General features: G+C 39.0%; 3 protein-coding genes across 12 annotated transcripts in view; 2 read left to right on the top strand and 1 right to left on the bottom strand.

Moving 5' to 3' along the window:
- LOC104560229 (solute carrier family 2, facilitated glucose transporter member 11) overlaps window positions 1–4,171 on the top strand; it is a 15,170-nt gene extending 10,999 nt beyond the window's left edge. For 2 of the 6 annotated variants that reach the window (XM_062010121.1, XM_062010125.1), the window contains one exon: window positions 79–4,170. In XM_062010121.1, coding sequence (XP_061866105.1) covers window positions 79–297 — 219 coding nt within the window. In that variant the 3' untranslated portion in view covers window positions 298–4,170. Of the gene's footprint in view, window positions 1–78 lie in introns of all 6 variants that reach the window. The other 4 variants (XR_009819925.1, XM_062010123.1, XM_062010124.1 and 1 more) reach the window with 4 other exon arrangements.
- On the bottom strand, window positions 1,371–5,361 carry HSCB (HscB mitochondrial iron-sulfur cluster cochaperone). The gene is made up of 6 exons (XM_062010127.1): window positions 5,108–5,361; window positions 4,942–5,038; window positions 4,399–4,488; window positions 3,723–3,867; window positions 2,832–2,879; window positions 1,371–1,529 (listed from the first exon to the last, which is right to left on the bottom strand). Exons 1-6 carry the CDS (start codon window positions 5,332–5,334, stop codon window positions 1,438–1,440), a joined length of 699 nt encoding a protein of 232 aa, XP_061866111.1. The 5' UTR covers window positions 5,335–5,361; the 3' UTR covers window positions 1,371–1,437.
- CHEK2 (checkpoint kinase 2) lies at window positions 5,345–17,842 on the top strand. Of its 5 annotated transcripts, none has more exons than XM_062010117.1 (15): window positions 5,345–5,429; window positions 6,869–7,123; window positions 7,644–7,768; window positions 8,038–8,185; window positions 8,938–9,028; window positions 9,934–10,039; window positions 10,691–10,744; window positions 11,576–11,637; window positions 12,096–12,195; window positions 13,085–13,171; window positions 13,966–14,129; window positions 14,341–14,456; window positions 15,767–15,852; window positions 16,964–17,044; window positions 17,637–17,842. In XM_062010117.1, the coding sequence occupies exons 2-15, from the start codon at window positions 6,874–6,876 to the stop codon at window positions 17,733–17,735; spliced, it is 1,569 nt and encodes a 522-aa protein (XP_061866101.1). In that variant the 5' UTR covers window positions 5,345–5,429; window positions 6,869–6,873; the 3' UTR covers window positions 17,736–17,842. The 5 variants fall into 5 exon arrangements, 4 of the variants coding, with proteins under 4 accessions (XP_061866101.1, XP_061866104.1, XP_061866100.1 ...); XM_062010120.1 differs by lacking the exon at window positions 5,345–5,429 and adding an exon at window positions 5,446–5,477; XM_062010116.1 differs by lacking the exon at window positions 5,345–5,429 and adding an exon at window positions 5,446–6,066.

The following is a 17,842-nucleotide window of genomic DNA, read 5'->3' as shown; positions in this document are numbered from 1 at the left end:
GTGAATGCAAACAAAAAGCGTGTATTTCAGAACCCAATGTCATACTTGAAATATACTGCACTCAAACTTTATTTTCAGAATGGGCTGAAGCAGTATTGTTTTCTGGTGTTCTTACTGGAGTGTGCCCTAGTTGCTGTTTTCATCTTCCTTGTACTTCCTGAGACAAAAAAAAAGTCTTTTCTGGAAATCAAAAAGGAATTTAACAAGCTTAATTTTGGAAGAAATGCCAAACAAAAGGAAACCAAGCTTTATGAAAGAAGACAACTCCATGATGAATTTTTAAAAAACGAAATGTAATTTCATAGTTGTAACAGAACTTTAATGAGAATTATGAATAGTGTCTTATAAACTAGCAGTGTAATGCCATGAACAAGTAGCTTGTTAAATCTTTCTGTGTATTTAGAGGAAGTTTAAAGGCAAGTTAATCTTTTTGCAATGCCATTAAAACATACACTGTTTCAAATGCTATTAACAATATATTACACTATATATAGAAGATGTGATGTTTAGATACAACAATGTTGTACGGACATAGAAATGCCAAAACGTGTTCAATGATTTCCTCCCCTCGGTAGATTTCTTCAGATAATTGAAGTAGCTCTCCTTTTTTTGAAGCTGCTTCTTCAGGTTTGGGTAATCAAGCATATGTTAGTGCTTTACTGCAGAAGTATTCTGAGGTGTTAAAACCCAAACAAGAACTGACCTAATGAGAAACTGATATTTGAAATATAGTAGTTTAAATGTAAATTAGGTGAAAAAGGGCAACTTAATACCCCAAATAACTTATTTTAAAAATTTAAGGACATTCCTCATCCAGTCCTATTACTGTTAGCTCTACAGAGACAGTACAGCACCTAATACAGTTTATTAGGGAGACTTGTTTCCCAAAAGGGTACTAATAAGACATTTATAGGGTTTTAGTTTCTATTTTTTTCCCTAAAATCACATCTTAACATCTTGAACTGTGCAACAGGGTAGAACTACTACTGGTTTTGAATGTCAGTTCCCAGCAGACACACAAGACTGGGGAAAGCTTGAAAGACCTGTGGGGTTGAACTTTCTGCTTCATCGCCAACATTTAATCCAGGACTCTCTCAATTTAAAGTACTTCCTATTTTAGTAGTCAGAAAGTAAGAAATCCTAGTAACGCAGTATTTGTGTGCCTCTCTGATATTCATTTCCACACCTGTAACTGCAAGGACACTAGTCCTGGCTTACCTGTTCCATCTTTTCCTGGTTGTAAGCATTTCCCGATTCCATCTGTTACTTAGTGCTACAGAAAGCACTGAATGGACTTCTACATTTATCTTTCTTCTCTTGGACATAAAAGTTTTAAATAAAGATGTAGGAAGCAAACAGCATTTTCCTGATTTTTGGTAACCAAATCAGCCATTTAATTGAAAATCACGTTAACTCTTAGTGGTAAAGGAGGCAGTATCAGGAAGGGATCTTCTTGTTCTTCAGTTTATCCTTTAAGTTTGCAAAGTATTTCATTTTGGCGAGAAGCTTCTTAGCTTCTTGAAGATCATCTGAAATGAAATAAAACATTACTAGGTTACAGAGGGAAGACTGAGATTTGTTTTCAAAATTAATCTCAATATTTCCAAGACAACACCCATTTCAGTACTAAGAAGTGCAAGTTGTAAGGACTCATACACCATGAAAACCATATTATTTTCACCTGGGCTGATTTTATAACACTTCAACTGAGGCCATCCACAAAACATGTAAAAATGTGCAGTTTAGAAATGGGACGTGAATATCCCTCGATCACTGTTCTGTAAAGTAGTTGTAGTACAGATGTAGCCACTGGGGAATTTTAAGTACATAAGACAAACTGGTGAGTTTTTTGGGTTGGTGGTGGTTTTGTTTGTTTGGTTTTTTTCAAGTATGGCAGTAAAACCAACTGCCATCACTGAAAAATGCAAAAGCTCTGCAGGACTCCAGTATTGATAGTGTCAATTCCAAAACTGATATTGAAACAATTTCTCCTTAATTAAGTAACTGTAGGGGAAAAGCAGTTTATCACTTCCTAGCAAGGACAGATGCAGCACAATCTTTAGCTCTTGTAGTAGAAAGTGGCAGATTGTATGCTGCAGTATTTTGGATGTAGGCCTAACCAGCACTACTTCACCTGTGATGTTTTGGCATTATAACACACTACTACATAAGCCTAACAACAAGGCTGTCAAACACCCAGGAAAGAAATGTAAAGGTTTCTTCCCCAAGAAGCTAGTCTGGAATGGCTCAAGCTCTTGTTTATCAGATGTTTGTGGAATATGGTTATGTTTGTTATTGTAAAGGAATTCCCTAAAGCCATAGGCTAAATGGAGCATCAGGTCTTTTCTTGCCCTACAGCTTCAGTAGTACACAGCAGAATTGTTCCTGTCTTGACTTGTACTACAAAGAAGAGCACCTGCCACAGTATGGACAGCTTCAAGTCTGCAGAGTAAGGTCTCCCAAATGCAAGTTTGAAACCTCAGAATAGGTGGTAAGTTGCATTAAGAAAAGAGTCTGTCCTTCTAAGTATTCTGGGAAACAAACAAACATCTGCATTCCCACCTGAAGCAACTGTTTCCCACTGTTTTGATGCAAACTGAATTACTTGAACTTTTGATTTTGACTTTCTTTGTGTGAGGTCCTGAATTTCCTGAATGAGCAGAAAGGTCAGTTTAGAAGTATTTGTTCTAAATACCAAACAATGAACACTTGTTTCTGCAGCATTTCTGTTCCGTAGTTCAGGACGTATTTGCCAGTAAGAGAGTGTGGGGTTTTTCAACACTTATAACTGATAGGTAAGGGGGGTAAATACATAGCAGAGAAATAGCTACCTCTTTCAAAAGCTGCAGTCACCTCTTTGGTCAGCTGTTCTTCTCTAACTGCAAAACAAGTTATTTAATTAACTTTTGGTTACATACTTAGTACTTTTCATACCACTGCATTCTGAATGGCTGCAGTGGGAAACTTAAATCCTAGACTCACGGTCTTTGAGGAGCCAAGAGAGTTTTTCATAATATTGCTGTCAATTTTTTTTTAACTACAGTTTCAAACAGATACATGTCTTTGTTTAAACAGGTTTAGAGACAGCAATTTCACTGCAAAGTAATGGACACTAACTTCCCAGAAACCTAATTTTGGTGTATCAGTTTACCCTGCTATAGTTAATTTTATTTTCTTTAGTTTTCATTCTAGTTATTCTAATTGCTTTTGGCACACTACTGTTGTTGCAAATAATTAAATATACCAATAAAAATGTTTTGGGTATCACCAACAATAAAGTTGCTTGATAAACAGTTAATAATCACTTAATACAATTGTTGCTAAGTTGAAGAGGGTGAAACATCTGTATAAATGAAGCTATTTAATGTGATTATTACTCAAGCATTTTATTAAACTTCATTTTGAGTGGTTCTTTCTTTTATAACAGTCTGCTTAGTCTTAATCTGCTGAAGGTTGAGTAAGTTTCTTTTTATAGTCAATATATCTTTATCTATTTTGCCATCAGAATAGGTAGTTAACACAGATTTTCTCAAGCCAGATTTGATGTTTAGATAGCAGAAATTGGTAAAGACAATATTTTTGGGGGCAAGGGAAACTCTTGGAGTGAGTCAATTCAAGATTAATGCAAGTTAGAGACACAGAAAGAAAAATGCTGGAAAAATTAAGAGTCAGAATACACATGAAAAATTAGTTCAGTACAAAACCCTCTAATCATAACCTACCTTTAATTAAAGTTTCAATTTCTTTAAGGATATCCTCATTTTTAGGCTCTGCTAATTTCTCATTAATTTCCATGATCTCTGTGAGAAACACTGAGTCTGCATCACAGTCTGTCTCTTGTGGAGGCTCTACTCCATTCAGCTCCAGCTGGTGAAGAAAATATGAATTTGGAAATAAACATTCTTACATCTGTTTAATTTGAATTGTTTTCCTGAATATGAAGTCTTTTAGTAGTGCTCACTCAGAGTTGTATCTGATAGACTTCTGTGAAACGCTGACAAACAAAGTCAGTCTTATAATCCAAGTATACCACAAAAACAGGCAGTTAACCAAAGCAAAGGACTGTAATGAAGGCTGCCAAGGGTCCAACTGAAATTTCAAAGGTACAGCCATGGTAAAACACAATGTGTGATACAAAAAATAAATTAATGTAACATAAGCAGCACATGGGACCATGATAATCAATAAATTGTTAAAATAGTGGAAAAGCTGATTTGATTTTCAGATAAGCTTCTTTTTGGTCTCCCTTCAATCCCTGTAGATCCCTCAGAGGAACACAAATTAGCGCATTAATGATGGAATCAAAGTCCTGATTTGCTACATTAACACCAACTGTCTCTGCCACTTTCGATCAGTTGTAGATAGGAGTATGGATAAAACACAGCTTGGACACCTTACTAGATAGAGGCCCCGGCTCAAAGGGTTCAGCAGAGTTTGGTAGGCTTTGTTGATCAAGGAAGAGTGTTGCTCAGAGTAGTACTGTTCTTTCTGCAAATGGGTAAGTAAATGAATAACAAGTGGCAAAATACATTACACTTTGTTACCAGCAGAGAAATCTAGCGTTCCCACAACAAAACAGGTGTAGAAAACTGGAACTTGATTTTTAAGAGACGGCATAAATATGGAGCAGGCTATCTGCACCAATGAACTGTCACCTCATATAATAACTACGATCTCGAGAACCACAGCAGCCCCCTATCGTCATCCTCCACCGCAAACCGGTGAGTGGAAGTCTCGCTTAAGCTTCAGTACACAAGGAATCCCTATAATCCCCATCAGGAGGGCGGTGGGACCTCAGCCAAAGGCCGCTCCCGCCCCCGCGGATCCTGCGAGCCCTGACGTCTCCAGTTTGGACGTGGGGACAGCGGGGCCCGTCCTCCCCACCCGAGAAACCGCGCAAACCGCTCGGAGGGGAGACCGGGCGCCTCCTCCGCCGCTCACCGGCGGCCTCTGGCCGAAGCGATCGGGGTGAACGGCGCGTTGCAGACTCCGGAATCGCCGCTGCAGCTGCTGCGCGTTGATGCGGAAGGAGCGGTCGCTGCGGGCGACAGAAGGCGGCGTGAGGCCCGCAGCCGAACGAGCCCGCGGCCGCCCCGCCGACACTCACCAGTCCATCAGGCGGAAGAGGTCAGGCCGGGACCCCGGTGGCTGCAGGGCCCGGCAGCCGGGGCAGAAGTGCGGCAGCCCCTCTCCGGCAGCGAGGGGGCTGCCGCAGCTCCAGCATCGCAGGGCCGCGGGAGAGCCCGGCCCGACGAAGCGAGGCCGCGGGGCCGCCTCGGATATGCGGAGCGGCCATCGCAGCCCGCCGAGACGCTGCCGCAGCGCGGCCTGCATCCTCCGGAACTCCAGCTCCCGGCAGCCCCCGCGCGGCACGCCGCACGCTGATTGGCTCGGTTCGTAGCGGGGCCCGGCGGGGCGCACGCGCGCAGGTAGGCGGCACTGGGTTCGCGCGGCGGGCGGCGCGGGCTCCAGCACCCGTGAGTTCGGATCCCGGCCGGTGGGCGCTCCGGGCCGCTGTCCGCCACGGGCCGGCCCCCGCTGCCTTTCCCGGGAGGATCGCGCAGCCCACTCGGCCGCGCGGTGCCGACGGGAACAGAGCTGCAGCGCTCGGGCGGGGAGGCAGGGGGCGGTGCGGGGACAGCGGGCTGAGGCGGGTGGCGGGAGCGGGGCGCTGCGGGTGAGGGCAGCGCTCGCCCCTGCGCCGCGGGTTCTGCCGGGCCTGTGTCCAGCTGCCGCCCCGTGTCCCCCGCGCCGATACCAGTACCGGCAGCTTGCGACGGGAGGTTCCGGCGGTTCCGCGCCCCGGCATTCTCCGCCCCGGGGGGTCTTGCCCGCGCTCGGCTGCGCCGCCACCCGCCGCCCGCGGCCTCCGCGCCGCCGCCCGCCTTCCCGAGCACCTGCCAGAGAAGCGACACGGTCACTAAGGCGCTGCCGGGCTTTATCACTGATGATGAAATGTAGCAAACTGGTTACAAGAGTTAAATTACTCGGCAGTACACATTGAGCTGGATGATAACGAGCTTAAAACCCGCGATACGCTGATAAATCCAGACAGCAAGCAGCCAGGTCAGTGCAGGGATCCCAACAGGTGACTCTGAGATGAGCACAGATGCTGTTGGAGAAGGCCAACAGCAAAAAGATGAGTTTGTGGATTGCTTTTTTCTGAACTGTGCAGGAAGGCACAGCATGGCTGTAAATTCCTCTGTCTTAACAGGCTGGGGAGGTGCCATTTGTTGCCTTTTCTTACTGCCATCTTTAACAGCAGCAGCTAGGGGAGTGGTGTATATCTTTGAGTCTGGTAGAGTTTGGTACATGAATTATATGTAGGTGTGCCTATTTTGTAAATAAAATTCCTGAAGACAGTCTGCAAGGAAGAGATATGTGAACATTCATGAGTTATAATCTAATATTAAAGGAATATTCAGCCAAACCACCAGATTGTCTTGCTGTGTGGTAAGTCTGTTTGGTGCAGTCAGCATCAAGAAAACGTACCACATTTTATAATATATTTTTTCTCTTTTCACGTTTTCCACTTTGTTTTTTGAGGAGCTGCAGTGGTTACTGTGAGAGAGTGCAGGACACATGTTTGTGACATTTGGGTCCTGAAGAGCTCAAGTGAAAACCTGAAAATAAGATTTAAGTATTGGATTAGAAGCAGCAGAGGTACTACCACATTCTTCTTAAAAAGGAAAAATACAGTTTGCAAAGTTCTTGGGGATTTACATGTAATCCACACATGCACACTTTAGTTGAAAGTTTTACTTCTTTGAAGACTGAGAATAGGCTTGGATGTAAATAGTATGGCCTGTGAATATTTGTCAGTTTTACTTTGCTGTAGTAATTGGTTCTTTAAACATTCTCTTTGAAGCCACCATGTCTCGAGAGACTGGAAGTGAAGTGCAACAGTCTCAAGGTACCCAACAGTCCCAGAGTGGTACCAGTTCCTCTTCTGGTGGGTCACAGAGTACTAGTCAGTCTTCTTCAAGTTCTGGGACCCTCAGTTCTTTGGACACTGTTCCCACTCAGGAGCTCCCATCAATCCCTGAGGACCAAGAATCTGAAGAGCTTATTCCTCAGCCTTGGGGTCGTCTCTTTGCACTTGGAAAAGGTTTCATCAATTATGGTATGTGCATGCTGTATTAAGCTTCATGGTTCATGTGTAGTACCTCAGAAAAGTTTTGAGCAGCTTGATAGAGAGCAATGTCTTTTCATTTTCAAATTAAGTGCCAGCAATTTTAAATGGAAGCTCACAACTTTTGCAGTTATGTTTGGTTCCTTACTACATCCCAGTGTTTACCCACCAGATACACAGCTTCCATTGACTTACAGGAGCTCTGGGGTATTTATGTTCTTTGTTACGTGCAGTATTTTTTGTTTTTCATAGTTTATTTTGTCGTATATCACACAAGTCTATATATTCCTGAGTGTGGAGCAAAAACTCCCCTCTTGCTAGAGTAAAATGATTTAAGTACTGTACAAGATGTTAATAGTGAATGGTGCTTTGTCTGGATTAAGACAAATAAACTTGACTGTATAGGAAGAATCTTGTCTTTGTTATCCTGCTCAATACCATTTGGCATCATTCTGTAGTGCCATAGTTAATAACGTCCTGCAATTTTATGTTGTCTCTCCCTCCTCTATAGACTGTGTGAATGATGAATACTGGTTTGGAAGAGAAAAAAGCTGCGATTATAGTTTTTCTAAACTTGGATTGTCTGAGACTGGCTTCTACCAAAACTATAGCAAGAAGCATTTCCGAATCTTCAGGGTAGGTGCTAAAAAGGTTAAAGGTCTTTTTATATCTTGGCATAAATGAAGAAGTTTGATTTTGGTGAGGGTGGATCCTAGAGAAATTGGAGTTCAAGTACCTTCAGTGTTGACTCCTTTAGCACAACTCTTGGCAATGCTCTGTTAATCCAGTTTATGAAATGACCTCAGTAGTCTGATTTCCTGAGCCAGCAATAAATCTCTATAGTCTGTCTTGTCTTCACAATAGTTTTTTCCCTACTGTTATCTTTGCTATTTTTTCTCTTTGAGGAAATGGGTCCAAAAAATTCCTATGTTGCCTACATTGAAGACCACAGTGCAAATGGAACTTTTGTTAACAGAGAGCTCATTGGAAAAGGGAAGAGGCTTCCACTGACTCACAACTCTGAAATTTCACTGTCTATACAGAATAACAAGGGTAAAATGTACCACAACATAAGTAGGTTCTTCATTTGTTGAGTGAGAGGTGGTTTCTACAGTGATTTGCGTGTTTCATGCAAGCTGAGCTTCTTCACAAGTGCTGTTAAAACACAGCTACAAGTGGATGTTTTAGTACATGCATAAGAATTATCTGTATCTCAAAAAATTGAAAACCCCTCAAATTTAAAAGAAGATGCATCAGGAACTATCTTACTAGAATCCAAACTTTAATAGTTGTTTTTCCTATTTTTGAAGCACTCCTGTGCTTCAGTAGCTGTGCATGTGTTGGTGGGAACAGGGGGAAATGATCTATTGAAGTTGGAAAAAAAAAACCAGGTACTTACCAGCTGCTGCATAATAATTAAAAAGCCCTCTTAAAAAATTGCAGGGTTGAGCGATTGTCCTTTGGTTCTCTGATAAGATGCAGTCTTTCTGGTTGTCACTTCTTTGTTCTGTGCTGTAACATTGACATTCTTGCCTCTCTTGTCCTTAAATGTAGTTTAAGTTAATTAAGCACTACTGTGAATATAATACTAAAGATGTCAGTTTTCTGTCATAGACTCACGTTGCCTAACACATAACTGATGTAATTTATAGCATCAATTAACTTTTTGATATATTTATGCCTTTCTTCTAGCAGGCAGCATTCTCTTAGTTATATTGTTGATTAGAAAAGCTCAGGAAGCAGTGTTGTTTGTTATAACAAAACTTTAAAGTTAATAAGAGGATTATCTCTACTCATCTTCCTAGTGTTTGTATTTTCTGATCTTACGGTGGATGATCAGTTGGCATTTCCTAGAGAATTCAGAGAGAAATACATCATGTCAAAGACTTTGGGAAGGTAAGAGTTCTTCTTTCTTCAGTATTAAGCATGAATTTTCTTACTGTTTCCAGTACCTTGTTGTGGAATTATTTCCAGTGCTAATTGAGCTGCTGTTCAAAAAAAAGGAGGAAAAAGAAAAAAATAATTGTAACATCCAAGTCAACCTGTTCTTTGCCACAAGTTAAATAGGAATTTTGGCTTCAGTCCTATAATTGACTTAGGGTTTGTAACCTGCCATTGTGAAACCTGGGTGTTTTTGAAGCCTGTGGATTCTTTGTAAGTCTTTATATTTTATATTTTTGGAGGTAGCATGTAGCTTTCTAACCACATCACTGTTGAGGCCTTCAAACAGAAGGGGAAAGAACTATTTTCAGGAAGGAGAGAGGCTGTCTGAAGTTGAGGGTAATTTTTTTATATTTTGGAAAAAGAAGGGTCAGTGAAGAACTTAGAGGACACTAGTTAAGTGAGAACAAATCTGAATGCAAAATACAGGCATTTCTTTCTATAATATAATTGCTACTTAGTAAGAATAAAAGTATTGTCACATCTATTGTTCAGATTTGTGCAGACCAATGTTAAGAGAGCTCTTTGATAGGTTCTCTTAAATGCATTTGTGAGATGGAAATGGTGGCAGAGCTTGTCCTTGATATTCACTGGTACCCTCTATACAAACAGATTAGTCACTCTACATTTTTACTTCTGTGTTTTTGAATGGGTGGCCATTGATGTCACTTGCTATTTAAATGGATTTCTGAACTATTGCATGTCTTCTGGAAAAGTTTTGACATTATTTAGAGTATTAGAATGTAGCAGCCTCAAAGAATTGTGTGTAAACCAATGCTTCAGTTTCATTTGTCTATGCTTGTTATGCAGATTTTTGAAAAGTATTTGTAAGCATTACCATACCTGTGTTTTTATGTTAGTGGGGCCTGTGGAGAAGTCAAACTGGCATTTGAGAAGAGCACTTGTAACAAAGTTGCAGTAAAGATAATCAATAAACGGAAGTTTATGGCAAGTGGTATGGAGGCAGTAAGTAGTTTTGTTTGTTTGACTGTGTTTTGGCCATCTTGCCAAATGCCTTTTGGACTTAAAAATGTGGAGAATTCTGTAGAAAATGCTTACCTTTATTCTTTGACCACGTTTCATTGTGTTCATAATTTAGGACTGTTATTATGGCATATGCAAAGGGTGCTAGGGAGTCTCATGACATTTATCTCCTGAAATGCATCTAGTATGCACATCATAACCAGCAGAATCTGACCAAAAAATTACAAACTGATGATCTTATTATATTCTCCATCATACTACTTTTTACTAAAATTGTTTGAGGCCTTTTGAAAAGGGCTTTTCACGTGTCTATCTTTAGCAGAAGCCTGAATTTCAAAGAAAAGAATAAGCCAAGGTTGTTTGGTTTTAGTTTTTTTTGTAGTTACGAAATTAGGTGAGATTTCTAACCTGCGGTGAAATGACGTCTGGAGCCATATCTTGCTACAGATAGTGAGAGCAGACTGTTCATTTAATTGACTCAAGGCGCTTGATCAGTGGGAAAATATCATATGGTTGCTTAAAGTAGCAGGGGATATGAAATTATGGCTTTTTTGGTACTGTCTCATATTTCTGATGTATCTTATTCCAGAACAGCACTGTCTTACCCAATGTGATATTTGATTCTTTTAATAGAACCCCGCTTTTAATATCAAGACTGAAATTGAAATTTTGAAAAAAATAGATCATGTGAGTGTTATTGAACAGTTTTATTACTTTATTTCTGCCTATTGTACTTCTATATTTCACTGACCTTAGTGTAATAACTAAAGATCAACTTTATCTGTTTAGAAAGTATGTTGGTGAATGTGTGTAATTTGTCTTATATAAATAAGTCTATTGAACACTTTTTTCTTCTTTGAAGTATACTATATCTTTACAGATTGGAGATTTAAAACCTTGAGTAACTGAGATGTAAATTTGAGAAGCTTCACAGGCAAAGTTTCAGCCTGAACCACTGTTGTAGAAATCTTTCCTCAATGTGTGTTTTTGTAAATACGGCCAGATAATGGAATATAAAGATTATATACTGGCAATGTTTTGAGTTTGTGTCCTCTCTTTCCTCTGCAACCCACAACACAAAAGGCATTTCTTCTGTGAAGGAGAAAGTCTGCGTAGCTTAATGGGTTTCCCTTGCTTCCCAATACACTATTGCATGTAAAGAAAATATTGAGGGTATGGTAACTCACAAGTGGAAAAAATGAGGATACTTGTTGCGCTGTAGTCACCGCAAGAGTTGAATGTTTTTGTATGTGGAGATACAGGAGAGCAGACAACAGACTTTTGAATATGAAACATTTTCCAAAGCCAAGGGCACTAATCAGATGTGTTAAGTGTTGGTTCAACTGGTATGGTTGAAATCGTACTGAAATAGGAACTTTATGATAATAAATTGTTGATAATGTTAGTTTTTACAAATGGTAAAAATGTTAGTTTTAGTTTTTAATGTTCATTTTAACAAATGATTCTGCTTTTTTCTTTGTGTTCCATTGTGTTCATTTGTGTTCCATTTTTTATTAGCCTTGCTTAATCAAGATCAAAAACTTCTTTGAAGCAGAGGATTACTACATTGTTTTGGAATTGTAAGTAACTTGTTTGAAAGTAAATGCGTAAAATGTTTTTCATAGCCACAAAGAATGTGTATAGTTCTGAACTCTAGGGTGGGGGGCATTGTTTGCTTGTTTTCTTTTTCTTTTGTTGGCCTCTACTGTTCTCTGAAACCTCTATAAAACGAGGAGCTAGGTTAACCAGGGGAGTTCTTCTATGCTTTGAAGGCACTTAGTACCTGGATAGTTGTCCACTATGCTGCTATTGTGGATTGGTGCTACTTTTTTGATTTTTGGCCTTGTAAGAGCAATGAATACTCAGGAGATTAGGCCTAATTCAACAGTGTATGCTGTGTTTAGGATGTTGCTCTCTTATTTTCAGAAATACATTCCTTCTCTGTGAACAAACTACAAAATGTTTTGGTCTCAGTCTTGACTAATGAGATTAATGTTTTGGAAGAGTTATATTGACTTGTTATCTGCATTTGTATTAGGATGGAAGGAGGAGAATTGTATGACAGAGTGTCAAGGCCAATCAAGATGAAGGAAGCCACCTGCAAATTGTATTTTTATCAGATGCTGCTGGCTGTAAAGGTACAGAATCATGGATTTTACCAAGAAAACGTGGTTATGCATGTGAATGTTAGACGTTACTTTTTCTGTCGTTTGTCACTTCTGAAAACTGTGCGAGCAATCAAGATTCTTTACCTCAGTGCAGCCAAGAACACTCAAGTACTCTTATTAAAATCAGGGACTAAAGCAGTAATACAGGCTATGCTTATTGACAGCAGAATTATCATGTGAGTAGTGAGTGGGCAGAGGCATCAGTGTATTAGCCTTCAAAAAATCAGCAATCCAATGCTTTCCTATGCACTCCTGAATAAGCATTTCATTTCAGCAGAAAACAGGTTAAGACTACTTCTATCTCTCAAATACCACTTATTGAGTCCTTTGACAAATTTCTTCTAAATTCATCACATGGTAAGCATATTCCATCAGTAATTTCTGCAAGATGATTTTCTACATCAAACTTGATAGTCTGGACCTGGATATGCTTTCAGATCATTTTTTTTTCTCTTGACTCAGTTTTAGTATCTGCAGCTGCCAAAGCCAGAAACTTAAAAGTTGTTCTGTAGTAAGTATTAATAAATCATAAACTTAGTGAGTAAATCATTAGTGAGTAAACTATTGTGGTTTTTCCCCAATTCTCATTTTTGGAACAGCCGCTCCTACAGTAAAGTCATCTTACCTTCTACTTCATGATGATACTATGTCTCAGATGTAATAACGGAAAGTTTCCCTTGAGTGTAAATGTAAAGGTATCTCTACTACATGTTTTGTACTACTAGTTAAAATCAATGTTATTGCTAGTTTCAGCTAGTTTCAGTTATTCTGCCACTGCCATATGAAAAATTAGAAAGCTTACATTTTAAAAAAAGTTTATAGTCAGTATTTCTTTGATTATATATCTGTATATATCCAGTATCTTCATGACAATGGAATTATACACAGAGATTTAAAGCCAGAGAATGTGTTACTTTCGTCTTCTGAAGAGACGTGTCTTATAAAGGTAAGGAAGCTTACATTTCTTTTTGTTCATTTAGAAATCTGTATTTCTTCCAATTCTTTAGTGAAACATAGCAAAAAACACAGAAGTAGTCCTACAAACTGTGAAGTAACTTAAAACGTTCCTCCCCAATTGAAATTTTACATTTGTAGATATTTTAAGCTGTACAATTATCTAAGAGCAACTGAAAAATACTGTGCTTGTGTAGCACTTAATTGAGTATACAACTTGAAATGTCAGTGCTTTTCTTTTCAATATAGTCCAAATTCTCAAATGACAGACAGCATTTCCACAAACATCCAGACTGTATGGTGTCAGGATTTACAGGATTTTGTCATTATTGTTTTGTTTGGGGTTTTATTTGGGGGGGTGGGGGAGGAGGTAGGGTTGGCATTTTTTTGTGAGTGTCTTGTTTTTATCTTGTTTTCTTTTTTTTTCCCTAAATAACACACTGAATAGATTTGCATGCTAAACTGCTTATTTTTCAAGTAATGTCTTCTATTAAGCTATAAATACTTTATTCTGTGGTTGTCCATTTACATCCAAAGCTGAGAGTACTTTATACTAGTATAAAGTGGGATCCTCTGTCATCTTTCTCCCTACTTCTTCTCTCCTGTTTTCAGTTGTTTACTGAATACTTAGTAATGTTTGGGGTAAATTTTGTTAATAGTTATGTACTGGAACTGAGTTGGAAGGAAGAAACATAATGTGACCTCCTGACGTCTGTTGACAGTATGATATATTCTAGTACAGTCAATCCTAGTATTTAATGTGATGTTACCATTTTTAAATACAAGATTACAGATTTTGGACAATCCAAGATTCTTGGAGAAACTTCTCTTATGAAAACATTATGTGGTACTCCTACGTATCTTGCTCCTGAGATTCTAAATTCACTTGGGACTGCTGGATACAGTCGAGCTGTGGACTGCTGGAGTTTAGGAGTTATTCTCTTTGTATGGTAAGATATTGTGTAGATGCTACCTTCACTGGGCAGTCATTGACATACATGGCTCAAGACTTGGCTACTTCAGTGTCTTTATTAGGAAGTGAAACGTGTTTAAAACTGTATGTGTAAAAGACGCTGTGATAGCAGATGCTGTAAAATGCATGATTGTAGTGTTTCATCACTATGACAAAATCTGTGTTAATTGCTTTATTCTTTTGCATAGCTTGTGTGGATATCCACCATTTAATGAGCAAAATACTCAACTATCCCTGAAAGATCAAATCACCCGTGGAGAGTACACATTCATTTCAAAAGAATGGAAGCATGTATCAGACATGGGTATGACACCATTACAGTGGGTAGCAGCATATCTAGCTATATTCTTGTGGTTTTATTTTCCTCTAACTTCCTTTCAGCTGTCTGGCACATTCCATGTTCATACGTTTAGTTTTTTAAGTAATCTCTTAAAAATGGTTGTTTGTGGTTTTTTATGTTCCAAGTTGAAGCATTAGAAAGAGCAGATACATTTTCATCGCAGAGATTTCGTAGCAATATTTAGCTTTATTAACTACAGAAGTATATAGTTTGTGGGCACATATATCTGTTTTTCCTCTCTTCACTTTTTCTTATGACTTTGTCAAGCTGGTCTACAAACTTTGCCTTGCTCAAAGATTTTTCAAGTGTCAAACAAAACATGCCAGGAATTTAAGAGGTATGAGTAAGAATTCCGAGAGAGAAAAGTTTTCATGGTGCTAATCTTTGAGCTTAAAGTATCAGCCACATTTGTGGAATCAACCCTTAAGTTTGGCCCACTCTAAGCCAAGTAGTCTGCAAAGCTATTTGACTTTTTGCATATCAAACTGAAATGATAATTACTGCCTGCTTGCTTTTCTTTCTCAGAATGTTTTATATGCACAAAATAATAGTAGTATTTGCCTTAGATGCTCCTCTTTACGTGCAGAGGGGTTTCTGATAAATGATGTAATCATTCTTTTCCCTAATAAACTTACAAAGTATTACTCCTTTCTGAATTATTTGAAGTCTATTCAATAACAAGTCGGACGTTCATGAGAATGGAAATTGTGTTAAAATCATACATAATGGTGTAACGGAGTAATCAGACACAATGAAAAGTAAATCTAACCAAAATTCCATTATGGCAGATTTGGAGTCATAAAATGTGACTTAAATGCCATATTTTTCACAATGTCTGCTGAAAAATATGCGATTTCCTAAGAAAATAAAGTTTATGTATGTCTTGTCTTTCTCATCTTCCCAGATGAATAATCTGCTTTCCAAGACACTGTACACCAAGAAGCTAAATTCATTTAGTTTTGCTTATCCAGAGTAGTACTGAAGCTTTTAGGAAAGGGCTGAACTTCCTATGCATGCTCATTATATCTACTGGTAATTTTGGTATACTGAAAAGTGTTGAATTGTGCGCATGTGAAGGAAAAATGGCTACAGTCTGCAGCCCTCCCTGTGCCTAGAAGAAAGAAAAGTGATCTACCCAGCTGATATTTAAGGGCATTGTTCTGAGGTGTTCTAAGACACATTGTTGCACATAGTTTTAATGGATGCATGTTGCAGAAGTTAAGAATTATGAATGTATTGATCATATGACAACTAACTCTTTTTTCTTATCTCAGCTCTGGATCTTGTGAAGAAGCTTCTAGTGGTGGATCCAAGCAAACGTCTTACAACAGAGGAAGCCTTAGAGCATCCTTGGCTTCAGGTAGGAACTGAGCCTTAACCGAAGTACAGCAAAGCTGAATTGTTCTGGGCCTAACTTCTTGATGTAAATTCAAAGGTAATTCAACAGCCTGAATGTTTTCTTTTTTCCCCCTTCCTTTTTCCTTCATTTTTTTCCTTTACTATTCTCCTTGTCTTTTCCTTTCACAATGGTAACTAGATTCTATGTCATTTTTCAGTGTGTTTGTTTTCTTGGTCCCTGTCCCTGGCAAAGCCTTCATTAGCTCATACTCCTTGCTATTGATGCTTTTACAGCATGATAAGCTTTCTGTGTCCTTCAGTTCCACAGTCCTTTACAACTGTTGTTGCTGCTGTTTGAAGTTTTGAGCCTTGCCTGATACTATTTAGTGTCTTTTCCCACCCTAAACACGTTTTTGCTTATTTCCCCTTTAATTCAACATTTCTTTTGCCTTCCATCTTGTCGTGAGGTCTCCGTATGTAGGTTTTAATCTTGCCACATGGCACAGTCTGCTGCCAGAAAGAAAAAGGAATTGGTAATTTCTCTGAGGTGGCCACGCTATCCTTAGTTTTATGTCTGATGCGTTTTATCTTTATCTGAATAATGCGTTGTATTTGTGGCTTAATTATCTAACAGCACTGCAGCTCACTTTGTATACCCTCTGCCCTCAGCCATTTGTCAGCCTTGACCAATTTGATTACCTCCTGATGCCACCTGATGCATGCTAGAATGTGTTACTGCTGTGTCAAGACCCTTAGCAACCGCCATAAGAACTTGTATAGGAGAGCTTTTTGTTCTCTTGCTTTCATGACCCTTATTGGATAGCCATATGCTAAAGGTGGCTCAAAGCAGCATTGGGTCCTTTCCAAGTAATGTAATTTCCTCAGATTATAGCCACAACATCTCATGGTTGATGCATTTTCACTAACCTGACCCTCCATTATAGAGGGCCACTAGGTTGGTCAGGCAACCTCGCTGAAGCTGTATTTGGAAGGTGTTTATTTGGGGGGAAGTGGTGGAATGTCCTTTTCTTTATTCATTCATTTTTAACTGCTGATCCATTTCATTAATCAAAATATAAGCTTTTACCTTAAATATGCCATATACTACTTAAAAGCTACTGTTTTTTTCACAGGATGAGGATATGAAGAGTACATTTCAACAGCTACTCGATCAGACAGGTGCCAATGTGAATCCACCACAAGCATCAACAAGGGTATGTGTAACATTAGTTGAAGATTAATACTTTGCACAGTCAAACTAGATTTCAAGATAATCCATAATAAGAAAATCAATTGCTCTTGAGAACTTGGAGAAGCGTGCATTTTGGATGAGTGTAGCAGTCTGATGATTCTCTCTGCTTTCTGAATAGAAGCAGTGGCCTTTTCTGCTTTAGCAAGACACTTTGTTTACATGTATAGAAATAGTCTCCCACACTTTAAAGGATTATTCATATATTTGAGTTGTTCAACATGTGTTTTGATGTATTCAAGTCACAGTTGTGTAGTATTCAAGGAAAAATTCTCATGTTAGTGAAAGTTTAGAAGGCTATTGTGATGTTCATTATCAGATGCTATTTAGGCCGATTTTAAATCTTAGTGGAAGATAAAAGCTGGGGACAGTATCCTTTATGAGAAGGATCATATATAATTAGATAGATTTCAGCAGAGAAACATTTGTTATGCCTGCTGATTTTTTAGTCACAGAAAGGAGACTTTATCCAACACCTGCAATTTTGTAGCAAGCAAAACAGCTAGGCTCTGTCTTGCCTATTTTCATGTAGCCATCCTACTGTGTCTGTCTTTTAGCCAGTGACAACAAGAAAGCGTCTCCATGAAAGTGGTGAGGAAGAAGCTGGCTCTTCTAAGCGTGCTGTTCCTTCTACATCATTTCAGAAAATGAGGTGAAAACCGAATGTGACTTTTGTTGATTATAGCTTTTATAATGAAAGGTAGAATTTTTATTTAAGAAAAATCTTAATGATGGAATAACTGTTGAGGATGCAACTGCTAAA

The sequence above is a fragment of the Colius striatus genome, chromosome 17, assembly GCF_028858725.1.
Source record: "Colius striatus isolate bColStr4 chromosome 17, bColStr4.1.hap1, whole genome shotgun sequence".
Taxonomy (NCBI): Eukaryota; Metazoa; Chordata; class Aves; order Coliiformes; family Coliidae; genus Colius; species Colius striatus.
Note: the sequence above shows the minus strand (reverse complement) of the source record. Positions and strands in the feature narration are given on the sequence as shown.